This window comes from Hemitrygon akajei, chromosome 7 (genome assembly GCF_048418815.1).
Source record: "Hemitrygon akajei chromosome 7, sHemAka1.3, whole genome shotgun sequence".
Taxonomy (NCBI): domain Eukaryota; kingdom Metazoa; phylum Chordata; class Chondrichthyes; order Myliobatiformes; family Dasyatidae; genus Hemitrygon; species Hemitrygon akajei.
This window is the reverse complement of record NC_133130.1, coordinates 99,480,090-99,496,642: the sequence shown is the minus strand read 5'-3', so window position 1 is coordinate 99,496,642 and position 16,553 is coordinate 99,480,090. Positions and strand designations below refer to the sequence as shown.

General features: G+C 37.3%; 1 protein-coding gene across 9 annotated transcripts in view; it reads left to right on the top strand.

The window, feature by feature from the left end:
• Nucleotides 1-15,998, top strand: part of LOC140730738 (KH domain-containing RNA-binding protein QKI) — a 548,106-nt gene extending 532,108 nt beyond the window's left edge. For 3 of the 9 annotated variants that reach the window (XM_073051566.1, XM_073051564.1, XM_073051571.1), the window contains exon 7: nucleotides 584-855. In XM_073051566.1, coding sequence (XP_072907667.1) covers nucleotides 584-840 — 257 coding nt within the window. In that variant the 3' untranslated portion in view covers nucleotides 841-855. Of the gene's footprint in view, nucleotides 1-583; nucleotides 856-3,116; nucleotides 7,513-8,034; nucleotides 11,234-15,733 lie in introns of those variants that run through there. The other 6 variants (XR_012099664.1, XM_073051568.1, XM_073051567.1 and 3 more) reach the window with 6 other exon arrangements.
• Nucleotides 15,999-16,553: the final 555 nt, after the last annotated feature.

Sequence of the window (16,553 nt, the reverse complement as noted above, 5' to 3'; positions counted from 1 at the left end):
TCACATTATTGAGCTGAACTTTGGCACAGGCAGCAGTGGTTCACCATATCTCAAGTCCAACAAGCCAACTTTAATCATACAAATATACTTAATGGTGGAGGTTATTGATGCTTTTGAAAATTTGCTAAAACCCCATTTGCACCGTGTACAGTATATATTTTATATTTGTATCATGTATACTGTATGTCTTATATACTTTACATGGACTATTGGACATATACGTGGAACAAATGTAAGTGATATTTGGCTTCTGAACCTCTGTTCACCTCTGTAAGTGAATGTGGAATGATTTAAGATATGAAGATCACAATAAGATAAGAGTACTTTCCATTTACATTGCATTTTATAGAGGTAAAACCTACCATCCAGATTATTACTGTGATCTTCAGAAGTTGCCCCATCTCATACCCCAAGGTCTTTGATCAAGGGCTAATCAAATTAAAAGCCCTTTTTAAAAGGGGAAAAGACTATTAAATACTTTAATTAGTAAGCATTAAATGAGCATTTTAAATAATATTTCCCATCAACAATTCCTGTATGCAGTGCAGTAAAAACTTATCCAAAAAGGTCATTCTGTTTCCAGTTCAGTACTTTGAACAAACACGAGGAAATCTGCAGATGCTGGAAATTCAAACAACACACACAAAATGCTGGTGGAACACAGCAGGCCAGGCAGCATCTATAAGGAGAAGCACTGTCGACGTTTCGGGCCAAGACCCTTCATCAGGACTAACTGAAAGGAAAGATAGTAAGAGATTTGAAAGTAGTGGGGGGAGGGGGAAATGCGAAATGATAAGAGAAGACCAGAGGGGGTGGGACTTTGAAACAGTTTTCCAGTAATTTGAAACAGTTTTATTCCTAATTGGATTACAGCCTGGTGGTACATAAAGAATCTGTAGGTATATGCATGTTTATATTTACACCTTGAAGAACATACAGTGCCTTGAAAAAGTATTCAGCTCCCACAACTATTTTCATATTTTACTGTCACATTTTCTAAAATTAAAATATATTGTAGGATTTTTGAGCTAATCTACGAAACACTGTGCATCATGTCAAATCAAATGAAAAATTCCAAAACCTACCAACAATTTAAAAATTAAAAACCGAAATTGTGAGGCTAATAAGGTATTCATTGCCTTTGTAATTACTACACTAACTTTCCTCAGGTGCAATTACCTTACCTACTCACCCAGTTTGTTGATGTAGAACATTGGAGGGTCACCTGTTTTCAGTGAATTAATAAGACTAAATACTCCCTCTCTCTGTAAGGTCCAACAGTATGGTAGATTTTCAACAGACCAAAATGAAAACAAAAATCATTCGACAAGTCAGGGAAATGACAATAGAGAAGCACAAATCTGATGAAGGATGCAAGACCATGTCGGAGGCTCTGAACATACCTCAGAGCTCATTGCAGCCCATTGTGAAAAAGTGGAAAAATATGAAACCACAGCCACGCTACCTAGGTCAGGCCGCCCCTCTGAACTTAGTTGTCAGAGAAGAACGGCACTTGTAAGAGAGGCTACTGTAATGTCAACAGTCACTCCAGGTGAGCTGCTCATAAAGACTTTGCAAAGTGTCACTGAAAAGATACTATTAAGATGTAGAAGAAGGTCTTGTGGCCAGGTGAGACTAAAATGAAACTTTTTGGTCTCAACACTAAGTGGTACATGTGCCGTAAATCTAAAACTATGCATCAGCCAGGTAACACCATTCCTACTGTAAAGTATCGTGCTATGCTATGCTATGGAGATGCTTTTCAGTAGTGTTGAATGGAAATCTGGTCAGGATTGATGAAAGGCAAATGCTGCTAAATACAGAGAAATCCTGGATAGAAGTCTGCTAGCCTTTGCCAGAAAGCTTCTACTGGAGAGGAAGTTTGTCTTACAGCGGGACAACGACCCAAAGCGTACTACCAGAGGAACCATAGAGTGGCTTCGAATGAACAAAATTGATGTCATTGGGTGGCCCAGTCGGAGTCGCGAACCCAATTGAACATCTCTGGCAAGTTTGCTGTCCACTACCGCTCCCCAACTAACCTGGCACAGCTTGAGCAATTTGGCAAGGAGGAATGGGCAAATCTTGCTCCATCAAGTTGTGCAAAGCTAATAGAAAAACACTATTGGCTGTAATAGCTGCAAGAAATGGTTCAACTAAGTACTAAGCAAAGAGATGAATATATTTTGAACTGCTGACATTTCAGTTTTTTAATTTTTAGTTTTTTATGCTTTACATATTTCCCAGTTTTTTGGACTCTATTTAAAAAAAACTCACCAGGCAGAAGGCAATGGCAAACCACTGCTGTAACTTGCCTCGTACGTGATTTCCCAATACGTCAGAAGGAAATCGTCCGCTAACTGGAAAACAATTCCGGATGCGACATACCTTTCCTTTATTGTGAAAAAAAGAGCATGTGATTCACAAATAAAAAATGTCAGTTAAATTGATCAAATTTCCTGGTTGTAATTCTTATTTATGTAAAAAAAGATTGCAGGCTGATTGCTTTTTCAAGGCACTGTATATATTGCCATACATCCATTAGTGCAACGTGTTGCATTAAAACACTGCAAATAGAACTGAATCCCTGCAGTGCCCGCCATGTAAAGATCCAAATGCACTAAGCTTATTCACAAACTGGTGAATGTCCATGTGTTACCATGCTTATCCAAAATTGGAACATAGAACATAGAAAATCTACAGCACATCACAGGTCCTTCAGCCCACAATGTTGTGCCGAGCCTATTATAAATAGAATAGGAAAATGCTAAAAGTACTCTGCAGGTCACAAAACAGTTGTGAGGGAATGACTTTTCATTTGAACCATGGGTTGGAAATGCAGCACAATTACAAAGACTACTTGCTCTTAAAAGTAAATTTTGAAGTCTTGCTTTATACCAGTCCAGAAATGTCTGAAGCTCCCTTTAATATATGAATTTTTGTGCAATTTCCAGAAATTGATTCTTAAGTGATATTATAAAATCACTTTACAGTGTTAGGACAGCTGCAAAGTTCATCTGCTACTCAAAGGGTCATTATGACAATGGCCTGTCATTTTTCTTACTAAACAATAGAATGGACCATTGACTAATTCTAATTCCGTTCTTTACCTTTAGGTATGGCATTCCCAACGAAAGGCTAAGAATTCAAGGACGCATGTCACTGAACCCTCATCAGATCTGAACTTTAACAAATGCTTAGTTTCACAGCAGCCATGGACAAAATGTACCCAACCTGACTGTCATTGAAATGCTAGCATTGCGTGTGTGTGTGTGCGTGTGTGTGTGTGTGTGTGTGAGAGAGAGAGAGGGGGGGGGGGGGCGGAGAGCACGTAAGAGTGAGTGTTGTGATGTCACTCTCACTCTCTCACACACACATGCACATAGACATTTGGAAACCAGTTGGGTCAATTAGTTATAATTGTGGCCTAGTGCTCTTCCTATCATTTTTGGCACGTCTATCCCAGAAGAACCACACACTGTGTATTTCTTTGCTTGCTTGGTATAGGGTACTTACTTTATACATCATTGCAATTTTTAGCTAGTGATTTCTGAGTTAAGCATGCATTTTTTAGGTCAAGCAATTGCTGCAAATTTTTTAAAATTTGTAGAGATTTTATTTTTAAGAAAATAACTGATGTCAATACTGATTCAGTGTTATGAATTAAAACTTTTTTCTCTGCAAGGTGCACTCCACTGATTATATGACTAGTAAGATTTAATTATGCTTGGATCTAACTGAATAATCTCATTTCATATAGTGGGAATTTTAGTAAGTGGATAGCAGCAATGGGTTAAGACTATGTCTTTTGAAATAGAATGCAATATTAACATGCACAGTTGTACTCAATTAAGTAATTTCTGCTTGAAAGTTCAATTTATGAAGGTGCTGTGCCTTAACCTACTTTTTAACTGCTATCTTGCTGTAATTTCTAATGTAAATCCATCTTTGATCTGCCATTGAAATGCTATTGATATGTTAACCAATCACTTCCTAGGAAATTCCTCTAACCATGTGTTGGAAATGTTGTAATTTAACTAGGTGCAGTGGCTACTAAAGTTCGAAGGCACGATATGCGGGTCCATCCTTACCAAAGGATTGTGACCGCTGATCGAGGTTAGTTTAGTTCTGGAGTTTTTGTTTTTTGTTGAACTTGTTGACTTGTAAGGGTGCTGCTTTGCAAAATCACATCAGTTGGGGTTGACCGATGGTCTAATTTCTGAGGACCAGTTATGTCCATTTTTATTCAGCAAAATATCACTGTGCCCAACAACTCTTCAGATTTTTGTTGCAAAGTTTTCCCAGAACTTCTGAATTAAGTTCCTCACATCGAATGGGAATACAGAAAGGAATTTAAGGCTGGAGAAAGAGAATATTAGTGTTCCTGTTCCTGCCTAATAAAACTGATCAACTTTTGAGAGATATGTTGTAACTGCCAATATGCTTAATATTGAGGGAGGGAGGGGGAATGCATTCACTTATTTTAAAAGTAGCCAAATCCAAAAAGACTTTTCAGACAATGCTTTTGAAAGGACCAAATCCTTTTCCTTGAAGAAACTCTTGAATTGTGCCTTTATAATCTTCAGAGGAATATAATACATGAATATGAATTCATACGCTGTTGTACCTGATTCTTATCAATGCTTGTTGTGGCATGCATGCACGTTTTATACCAGCACTGGACCCTTCATGCCAATACAGTTGGGTCAACATTTTATCTGTGTAGTTATTTTGGGATTATGTCCCCATAATGTATCCAGAAGGTCTTAACAGGAATCAATGTTCATTTTCCCAGCCCAACTCTTGTTGTAATTATTGCCCTTAGACCTGTAAATGAAAAAAAATCTAAATTATTAAAATATTTTAGGCTCACATACACCATGAATCCACGAATTTTCACTTCTGAATTTTCAAAGACATTATTGCATTCAACCAGTAGCTATGTAAACTTGCAAGAATTAAAAGTCTTGATGAACTTCTAAAAAGTTAGATTCAAAACAAGTGAAACATCAGTATTTACTCATCTACTTTTTTTCTGGCAATAACAAACAAAATTGCTCCCTGTAAACGAATGTCCAATGTACATTTTGTTTCTCTGATCCAAATAGTTTTCATGACCTGGCGGTTAGTTTTATGTTGGGAAGTGTACTATCTTTTAAGCGCACTTTAAGTTTTTAAGTGAGATTGTGTCTAATTTGGAGTTGAGGGTGGGGAATATAAAAACTGTGAAGAGAGGGGAAAGGAAGAACAGTGGTATAGAATGATGGATGCAGTGTAGAACTTGACCTGGCCACAAATAATAAGATAGAAGTCAACTTCCTTTGCATTCTGCTGGCTTTGAGATATTTTAGGTCTACAAATCCCAACTGGCATGCATATTCATGGCTAGGAGACAGAGAGGTGGTACTGATGTTTTGACTGCATGGAGAATAATTAGCATCTTTTATACAAGACCCAGGGTAGTAATTGTTGCAATCAAAAGCTGAGTAAGGATACAACTCCTGGTGTCATAAAAAATGATATCTAGATAGATTGCTTGGATAATACTGTAGCATTCACCACTTTATGTAATGGAGGGTTTTTCTTGCACTTAATCTGGAGATTATTTTCCAAGACACCAAGAGCTCAGGTAAATTCTGTAAATGATCAAAACTCTAGAGGGTTCTTAGGCAAGTCCATTGTCATTCATACCATTAAGTTCTCATTCAGGTCTGTATGGTGTATTGAGAGCCTAAATTATCACATTGTTTTCTATTATTAAATTTGGACTTTAATTTATTCATGTTTTTTTAAAGCCAGTGTCTACCAACTGGGTCTAAGGGATTTCTGTACTCAAAATAATATATGGGTTGCTAAAATAGATGGTTCCCTTCCTTTGCATAGGATTACGTGCCTCTTAAGTATTTGTTTTGCAACAAAAAATATTTCACAGTTGATTTAGATGTTATTACTTTTAACCTAATATTTAGATTTGGTGATGGGTTTATCACTGCATCATTCTTTACTGCAAAGAAAATGACTCTGCAGTTTAACTTTACAGAAATGTATTTGGTACAGATAACAAGATAGACTGACTGAAGTAATTGGAATAAACTCCACATTGTGTTGCACGGTTATTGAACCTGTGTGTACTGTTGAAAGCCTAGGACTGAGCAGAGGATTTGAGCAGGTGTATTGGTTGATTAGAGATTACAACCATTTTGTTGGTCCTTATAGGCTGTGTGCTCTAGAAGACAAGTAAACATATATACTGTTTAATTTTCCCTGACCATATTGTGGCCTTGTACAAATATTTGGCAACACATATTAAATCACTAATGCAATGGATTTTATCCTGAATTTTTTGAAGAAAAACTTCTAATCATGTGTCTTTGAATGTAAAATATTTATACAGGCATCAGTCCTTTCTTCATTTTAACAGGTACACTGAAAGAACTGTCATTACAGTATTATGTTTTGTTACACCATGACCTCAGCTGCTAATGTATTTGGATATTGTGCAGAATCAGTGTTCGATTCCACGCAGTTCAAACTCCTGGCCTTCCATTGGCTCTCGGTGGGTGACGCACTCCTTTTTTTTTTAAACCCACTAACATGGGCAAATGAGCTGTTCTTCAATCCTGTGATTCATTCCTTATTATCCTGTAGAAGATGAGGTCTAAAACTTGAGTCATCTTGACCGTAACATGGAGAATAAGTACAGCCTTGTATATGGGCCATCAAAAGGGATGCTGTTATTAAACATTACACCAGATTTACCTTGCTAAAATGGCACAAATTTGACTTTGCACTGAATAATTTATTTCATTTCCTCTGTTTAAGTCTTGCAGCCAACAGTACAATATTTCGGAACCTCAGAACTTTGATACATTTTAAGCTGTTGAACAAAAGTCTTATTTTACATTGAAGTGGACCAAGTTGGGTGGAGGGAAATGGGTGAACAAGAGAAAGTAAAAGAGAAACAGAATGATTCCAGAACGCTCTGACTTACCATTTTCCACTTGAGAACTTTTGTTTTACTGTAATCATCTCCATTTTAATTTTTTTTGGCAAAGAAAATAGTATTACAGGTGGCTTCTTTAAAAAACTATAAAAATATAAAGCAGGAATGTATATGAAATTGTCAGATTTTATTGTATTTGCAGAGTATTAGCATTGAAATTCATAAATGAGGGCTGTTTGTAGTTTAAAATGTGCATTATAGTGTTGAGTAGAAATTCATCTATTTTTGGATATATTTTAGGGCTTTATAAATGTAGACTTTTAAACGGCAGGACTTCTTTTGTGTTTACATGCAAATGCATTTTATACAAGACTGTCCTATAAGTGTACAATAGTACTCTCAACTGGAATACGTTGGATAAAAGTAAATTAATTGGCCTCTTCCAAGTTCCCGTGATGTAGCCAACACTGCTATTCGTATAATTTAGAATTGCTTGTATTTTGAGGCCAAGAATTTCATATTGTTGTAAATAGAAAAAATGAAAGGCAATAAAATTTTATTGAACTACATGGTTTTGCCCCTTAGTTTGTTAAATTTGTTGTGTGCAATTTCTAAATACGTCTTCTTTATCAATAACCAGTTAATCACATTCATGAATAATATTTGCTTTCTTTTGTGCTTGCACTTGGAAGGACACTAATGCTTAATAGCAGTCAGGTACAGGTAACTCTGTACTGACTGAGAGATACCCAATGTTTCTGTGCAGATCCAGACATCTTTCCTTGACTCTCTTCTATGGTCACTATTTTCCTGAACTCTTCCATTGACTGCTACTAACCATTAGTCATTAGTTACTTATCAAGTTAACAAATTGTGGGAATGGTCTCCTTCTCATGCTTTTATTCATGATCCAGTGTCACCATGACTGAATGCATTCTATTGAAAGTTGCCGATCAGTATATCAGAGTTACAGTGCTTAGTTTGTTAGTTGTGGTTAGCTTTTCATGTTGTCATCCAGTTTTCACCAGCCAACACTAATCTCTTCTCTATCTTTTTTTCTTTTCTCTTTTTTTTTGTTTCTAACCACCCAGCTGCCACTGGCAACTAACCTATGACCTTCTGACCTCTGAGCTCTTCACCCAATGATGACCTGACCATGCCTGCCTGCTGATCAATTAACTGGTGATCGCCTTTGCTTGCCTGTCTTCACTGCAGCGAGCTGAGGCACTGTCCGTTCGTCTTACTGCCTAACGATGAAAGCAAACAAACACACAGACACAGACAGACACACACACACACACACACACACACACACACACACACACACACACGGACACGGACACACTCACACACGCACACAGGGACACACGCACACACGGACACACGCACACACAGACACATGCACACACATATACACACACACATTCAGCCTCTCAGTTATTCTGGTTGGGTGAATCGTGAGGTCCTAGAACCTGCACTGAATAATACTAAAGCAATAAAGTCCAATTCATCCCTAACTGTTCATCAATGATCATCATTTTGTGACCCTCCCTAATGAACGGTAAGAAGGCCTAGGAGACAGAAGATGGATATCTATGAATAGCTATTAACAAAGGCAGTAACTGTGGGAGTTTGAGGAACATTTTTTCTCATGCTGAAGTCACAAGTTTCCTGAATGTAATTTGTTGTGATGATGCATCATGCATGAACCTTTGGTTAATGATGTCATTGGTGAGGATATTTTTTGAATGAGCTTCAATGTTCCAAATTTGGCCAATTTTTTGTTCTATTCATTTATATTCCTCAAGGACACAGATGCCAATTTGAAACTTTTCATGACCTTGACCTGCCAGTTCAGCATTTTCCTAAACCATAGAAAGAGCATTGAACAAGAACCAAAGGGTGTTGTAAAGAAGACTGAATTAGTAATGGTTTATGAGAAGAATACCTATCGGACACTTAGGAGCCTTTTGGCAAAAGGTCCATGCATTATGTGTCACAATACTGGGCGAATTGTTGAATCTTAATTTTCTTTCTTGTATGGATTTGTTTTCTCAAGGATGTAAAGCCATGCTTGCCTCTTTTACTATATTACTGTATTGAAATTGTAGATATGCATAATGCATTGAACAGACCACAAAAAGAACAAAAAGTAGACACTTTTACTATACAAGGGTGCTGGTAAGAAGAAATATATTTTTGACAGTGTAGTCTTTTATACTTTCAAGTATTAAATAGAAGCTGAACAAAGAAACCCTTTATTTCACTAAATGATTTCCTGGTAGTTGTGAACAAAGCAAAACAGGAGACCAAACAGCCTTTTTCCTCCTTTTTTTGTTAAATTGTAAAGATTGGAAAATGTCTAAAGAAAGAAGTGCCTTATTTTATTCATGGTCATTTTGTCTGGCGTCTCATAATTAATCATCTTGCTGAATGCAAAGTCTCAAATGCATGCAAACTTAGCTGCCCAGTACTTATATGAAAGGATCCACTTGTGAATAAAAATGAGCTGGCAGTTGTGTGTCTGATAAGTGCCACATCACTGAATCCACAGCTCACAATAACTGTGACTGTGACAGTTATTTGTACACTCCCTGGGCTTTATAGTGTTTTGTCCAAAGCCCTCATTCCCTGAGATTTTCACATCTTCAAGAGGCAATTTGCCTTTTGTTGGCATCCATCAGATAACTCAAGAAAGAAAGGAGCTAAAGGATAAACAGTAAAACCTGCTTCACAGTTGTAGCCAAAGTTTATGTTCAGTCATTTCCTGATCATTGCTCCAGTCACTGCTGCAACTCCTAAAGTTTTCAAAAGCTCATGAGAAGTTGTAGTGACTCAGTGGTGTACATTTACTCAGAACTTCGTTCTCTGTGACTTAAGTCATCAATATTGGTGACCATTTGTTGACAACCTTCATACCATGCATTGCCAATCAATAGGGACAATTTGGCTAAAGTAATATTAAACAAAAAAACAGTAACACAGTTCTCAATTAAGTTAGGTGACATCACCAAGTACATACTCTCCAAAGATAATTAATCCCCTAATCCAGCAGAATATGGTCACTTCTTGACATAACATTAAGATTATTCTATTAGCATTGACCTTACTGTGACCAAACTGACCAGTAGACTCATAAGCAGAGGAATTCTCTGCCACCGTATATGTCCAATAATTAAATTGATGGCTCATTTATGTCCACTGAGAGATCCTCTATAACTAAAGGAACATCCTGCCTTTTTATCAATTGAAGAGAGAAACATGTAAGGGTTGCTATAAACATTTGCATGGTCAAATCACTCATTCTTGACTTCATATTTTTGGGAGGGGTGGGATAAAATGGGGAGAAGGGGGGAACATAATGATTTACTATGCAACAAGAATTAAACTGTCCAGCCAGCTTTAAATGTTGTGCCACCTGTCGTCTTCCTGATACCTTGCTTCTTCAAACTTACCTAGTTTTCATTCTGGTGCCATTTTTAACATTTTTGTTTGAGCTGAACTTGCGACACTCAAGTGACAATCGTGACAGTCACGCGGAAGTTGAGGAATCGAAAATTAGAGAGAAATTTTATTTTCCCTGTGAACTCTGGACGGGTGGGGTTGTGATGCCAGTGGGCAAGGAAAGGTTAAATATCAAAAACATAACTAATGCATCTCTGCAAATCATTGAATGTAGTTTCCAAAGAAGTCTGACAATTTCAAATATCTGTGTGTACCCTTAACTTCAGTATTACCATAATTTGGGGATTTTATCTTCCTATATATTTAAAAGTAGTTTAAAAAGAACCAGTGTGCTTCCCTTTCCTGGCAATGTTATGTAATTCTACGGAGTGATGGGAGTGTCGCTTGTAGTCATATAGTTAACAGGTATGAGCCAGTTATCTGCTGAGCAAGAAATAGATTCATGTTGTGTCTGTACCATAACTAACAATTGCCTAAAGACTTGTAAGATAATGTATTTACAGCCATTGTTACAATTTATAATGTATTTTTCTAAACATTGTTTTTGTATGTTATATATAGCATTCAAAAAATTTTTTTCCTGATAAATTGAAAACAAATTATAAAAATCCCTCCGTTTTGATAACTGATAAATACCAATGGTTTTTGTAGTAGTTTATTATTGGAAGTATTCCCCTTCTCTGGCTTTATGTTAGCAACCTGATGGCTTAATTAGACAATTAGGTTCTTGTTTTTTTTAAAAAAAGAATGCTTGCCTTTGATTTTACTGATTCTTTGCAGTTTCTATTAACCCTGTGTTATTTTAATAAATGTTATAATATCAAACTACTAACTCTAGACTAAGTCTGTTTAACTGCTTTTGCGTCATTTTCTAATACAAGAATAAGAACTATGATTAAAAACATTACATAGCTTTTCAGACTAACCCCAAGGTGAATGACCATATAGTAGTAACATGGTATAACTTCCTTAATCCTTGACCTGTTCTTCAGCATCCTCTGTGTAATGGCATTGAAATCACTGAGTCTTGGGAAGCAAGTCCCCTATCATTTCAATGGGAACAAATGTCTTTCTCAGTCTTCTTGCATGCTTTCCTACTTCATTATCTTTACAGCAATTTATTTTCTAACAATTCTTGGTACCCAAACCCTTCCAATAAAAATGAAAGGGCTCCAGGAGTAGCAGTTTCTTAACAATAATCACTGCATGTAAAACTGGTTTAGGCTATACTGTTTTATAATTACCTCACACATGATTCTTTAAGTCCCTGCAATGTCATCTCCAGTGATAATTATGACATCTTTCCATTGATGATGTGACTTAATTTTTATTGAGTTTTGAATCTCTTCCTCCCTTAAATATTTTGCTTTATGAGTTCATTGTTAGGAAAAAAATGTCATGAGGTGAAATGGGCTGAGAAATTTGAATATAATGTGTCAGAACTTTCATAGCCTGAGGTAATTAAGCATTAAAGGAATATACAGTACAGTAAGAGTAAAGGAGGAAGTTAGTTATGAGCAGTTAATTTGATTCTTCTCATTTAATTAAAAAATATTGGAATTGGTGTATTATTTTTATATGTACTGAGGTACAGTGAAAAGTTTGATTTGCATACTGATCGAATTATTTCACAGTACATTGAGATAGTACAAGCTAAAGTAATAACAGAATGCAGAATAAAGTGCAACAGCTGCAGAGAAAGTCTAAGGCAGGTAGATAATAAGATGCAAGAGTATAATAAAGTAGATTGTGGAGGTTAAGAATCTTGTTTTATTAAACTCTGGAATCATTGAATAGTCTGATTACAGCAGGGTACAAGCTGTTCTCGAGACTAGTGGTTTGTGCTTTCAGGCTTTTATATCTTCTGCCCAATGAGTGGGGGTTGAGGTGGGGGAGAAGACTGAATAGGTGGGGTCTTTGACTTAGGATCCATAGAGGAGAGGCTGATTTCCGTAATGTTCTGAGCTATGTTCACAACTTTCTGCAGTCAATAATGATAAGCTAGTGTAAAGAATCATTGTCTGGTGTGTAGTAAAAGATGTTACTGCAAAATCTAATAGTAATCAGTTCTATGTTTCCATGTGTGGTCACTGTACCTGTTCAGCCTTTTCCCCCTGCTCTTTCCACTCAATCCTGCAAATTATTTTTTGTCCTGTTGATCTAATTCCCTTTCTCTGGTTGGCTCTATACCTGCCACCATTCTGGACACCCTATACTCTACATTTAAAATCAAAAAGATTTTCCTTTCTAACAGCAGTAGCTTTTCCCCTGAGCCTTGAACGATCCTGCAGCATAAACATGGTGTCTGTATTTCCCCTGCCTGAACAAGACTTCATCTTATTGACTTCCATAAAATCTCTTCAACTCAGGAGGAAAACCAAATTCTTCAGTCGAGCCATGCAAATGAAATCCCTCATTCCTGGAACCATTGCAATAAATCTTGTTCATACTTCCTGTGAACTCTCATCTCCTCGTAAACACTAGCAATCAATTAAATATAATACTCCAGTGGTCAGCCCAGCCAGTGTTTTATTATGGTTCCACATAACCCTACTTTTGTGACCTCTTGTGAACTCAGAATCTTTAAGTTTTATTAACTGTAAAAGGGGGGAAGCAGCATGGTAGCAGTTAGAATAATGCTATTAGAAGCAGAATCAGGTTTAATACAACTGACATATCATAAATCATGAAATTTGCTTTGCACCACTGGTACAGTGCAATACATAAATGCTATAAATTACAATAAGAAATATATACAGAATATATAAAATTAAGTCAGTCAAAAAGAGAGCAATATAGTGAGGTAGTGTTTGTGGGTTGGTTCATGGTCCTTTCAAAAATCTTATGGCAGAGGGGAAGAAGCTGTTCCCTAAACGTTGAGTGTGTGTTTTCAAGCTCCTCTGTCACCTCTCTGATGGTAGCAATGAGAAGAGGGCATGTCCTGGGTGATGGGGTTCCTCAATGATGGATGCCGTCTTTTTGAGGCATCACTTTTTGAAGATATCCTCAATGCTGATGAAACTAATGCTAGGGAGCCGGCTAAGTTTACCATCTTCTGCAGCTTTTAACAATCTTGTGCAGTGGCCCCTTCATACTGGACTGTGATGCAACCTGTCAGAATGCTCTCCACAGTACATCTATAGAAATTTACTAGAATTTTTGTAACATACCAAATCTCCTCATATACCAAATATTGCTGCTGACATACCTTATTTGTAATTGTATCAATATGTTGCACCCAGAATAGATCTTCATAGATGTTGACACCCAGGAACTTGAAACTGCATACCTTTTCCACTGCTGACCCCTCGATGAGGACTGGTGCATGTTCCCTTGACTAGTACAGTACCAGAGACCCAGGTTCAATTCCCATCCGTGCATCCTCCCCATGACCGTGTTGGTTTTTTCCCATATTCCAAAGGTGGATTTGTTAGTAGGTTAATTCTTCACATGGTTATAATTGAAGGGCACAGCCTCATTGAGCCAGAATGGCTTGTTACCATACTGTATTACTAAATAAATAAAGTAAAACTGTTAAAACATTTCAACCACATTGTGTCACTCTCAAGTGTTTAAATACAAAAATGCCATGACCCTATGCTTATGGAGCTGTGTCATACAATCTACTTTGCTTCTCCTTATTCTCCCTATCAAAATGTATCCTGATGTGCTTATCTCTATTAAATTAAAACAAACTAGATTTTTAGTGTTGTCAATGCTGTGCCATTAACACAGAAGTAAATCAAAACGTTAATTGTTTGGCACTTCAATCTAATACACTAACTGTAAAGCTATTGAAGTGGAGTTCAAAGGTGCGAAATGGACACACGGCCATGTTTTTGATTTTGAGAGTATGAATGTCAAGAGTACGGGTCATAAATCCTCCAGTACTCTGCCGCATCGTGGACCTCCTCATACTGTTATGCTGTTAGAGCATGGAGCCCCCATGCTCAGAAATGGACCATGGACCAACCTGTACCATGTGCTGCTAGACCATGGTACTCCTTCCTGGTGTCAGTGAAAAGAGAAGGAGGGGAGGGAAGAAATGTGAAGAGAACCCCAAAAAATGGAATTTGTGGAAATGTAATGCCATTTATCTCTTGCTTTGCAGTTGATACCACCATAGTGAGCTGCATCTCAAATAGTGCTGAGTTGGTATACAGAAAGGAGTAAGAGAACCTGATATGATAACCTTTCCCTCAATGTTAGCAAAGCAAAAGAGCTGGTGCATTATGGAAGCCAGCCTCCCTTCCGTGGAATCTGATTACTCTTTTTGCTGCCTCAGTAATGCAGCCAGCGTAATGAAATACCATTCTGCACGCTCTTTCTTCTCCCCTCTCCCATCAGGCAGAAGGTACAAAAGCCTGAAACCATGTTCTACCATGCTCAAGGACAGCTTCCAACAGCAATATTGTTGTAAGACTATTAAATGTTTTTCTACTATGATAAGAAGAACTCAGCCTCACAATCTACCTCATTTAACCTTGCACCTTACTGTCTACCTGCACTGTCCTTTCTCTGTACTGTAACACTTCATTCTACACTCTGTCATTTGAGTTTGTACTACCTCAATACACCACTGTAATGAATTGATCTGTATGGATAGTATGCAAGGCAAGTTATTCACTGTACCTCGGTACATGTGGGAATAATATACCAATTTGATATCTATCTTTCTCTCATTTACCCATTCCTAAATTATCTCCCCTCATTCCTCATTTCCTTCTCCCTAAATTATTGCCCATTTCCTTTTTCAACACATTTTCCATCCCTCTCCTCAAATCCACCCCCACTTCTGTACTGTTTTCTCTTTCTCTCTTTCCCACTCTGCAGTTCTTCCCCATCTTATTTCCTTGCCTATTCTCTACCTCTCTCTCCCTCTATTTATTTATCTCCTGCTTTGAAGTACACCATTCCTTTCCTTAATCCCATGCAGAGAAATTTCTATGGAAGGTTAGCAGCAAGTATAACCAAGCTACTTGACAGAAATCTTATACATTCATTAATAAAGCACACTATTGGAAAAAGACAAAAATCTTGAATCAGACCGTGTAGGAATTTCTGTGTACAAATGGGATTGGAAGGACTTGATAGATCAGGGCAACCCCATAGAGGGATTTGAATTTGATAAGACTCAAATCATGTCATTAGAGGTTATGAAGGTAAATCATTTTTATTGCAATATTTAAATTTATTTGTCTGTGCAAATAAAATTGAAATTATATGTTACTTTTTAATTGTACAATTCAATTTTTATTTATTGCTTGGTGGCCCAATTTTCCCCCTAAAACTAGTGCTGTATTTATTATTCCTTCATTCTTTCAGATCAGCTTGGACTTTACACTAACATGGAATGGCCCTCAACTGTTGTCATCGCCCACTTTAGTCCTCATTTTGTGGCTCAGACTGAGGGTAGCCAACTAGGAAAAGTGACGCCAGATTTTCTCAGTAACTCTTCTAGCAAGATTGAGAATTGACATCTGAAAAGTAGCTGTACACGTGCAATTGAATTATTCCTATGGTATAACATTGTTGTGTTTCATTTGAATCTTGCCACTCTGAAAATTTGATCCATTGGAATTTCACGTTGCAGCAATGATGTGTTCTCTGTAATAGATGCACATCTAATTATATCATTCCTCATCCAATATTATTTTAGAGTCATATTATTCCTAAGCTACTTTGATTACAATTACAGTTACCATTTGCTGGGTCACTCACATTACGTGCTACCCTTTGTTGTCTGACACAGGCAACAGAGCTCTCTGGAGACTGTGTGTGTTTGACATCTGCTGTTCATCTCCAACTTCTACTGAGTCCTCAGCTAAGATTTCAGCTCTTGGGAAGTCCTTGCAGTGGTTCTGTCACCACTGGTATCCTTAGCTGTAGCTTCTGAGTCTGAGGCAACAAAAGAAAGACTGAAGATACCAAGGAGGATGGTGGGGTTGGCCGCTGTAGGTCAACCTAAAGTCTTATCCCCATCATTTTGAGAAACAATGTCTTCATGGTCAAGTCAGTCCTATATGACCATCTTTGGCCAGCATCCCAGCCATACAGCCAAGCAGAGGTCCATGTCATTATTAGTACATGAGATAAATAAAACTAATCTTTAATCTCACCCTCAACTTCCCTTCTAAGTATTTAC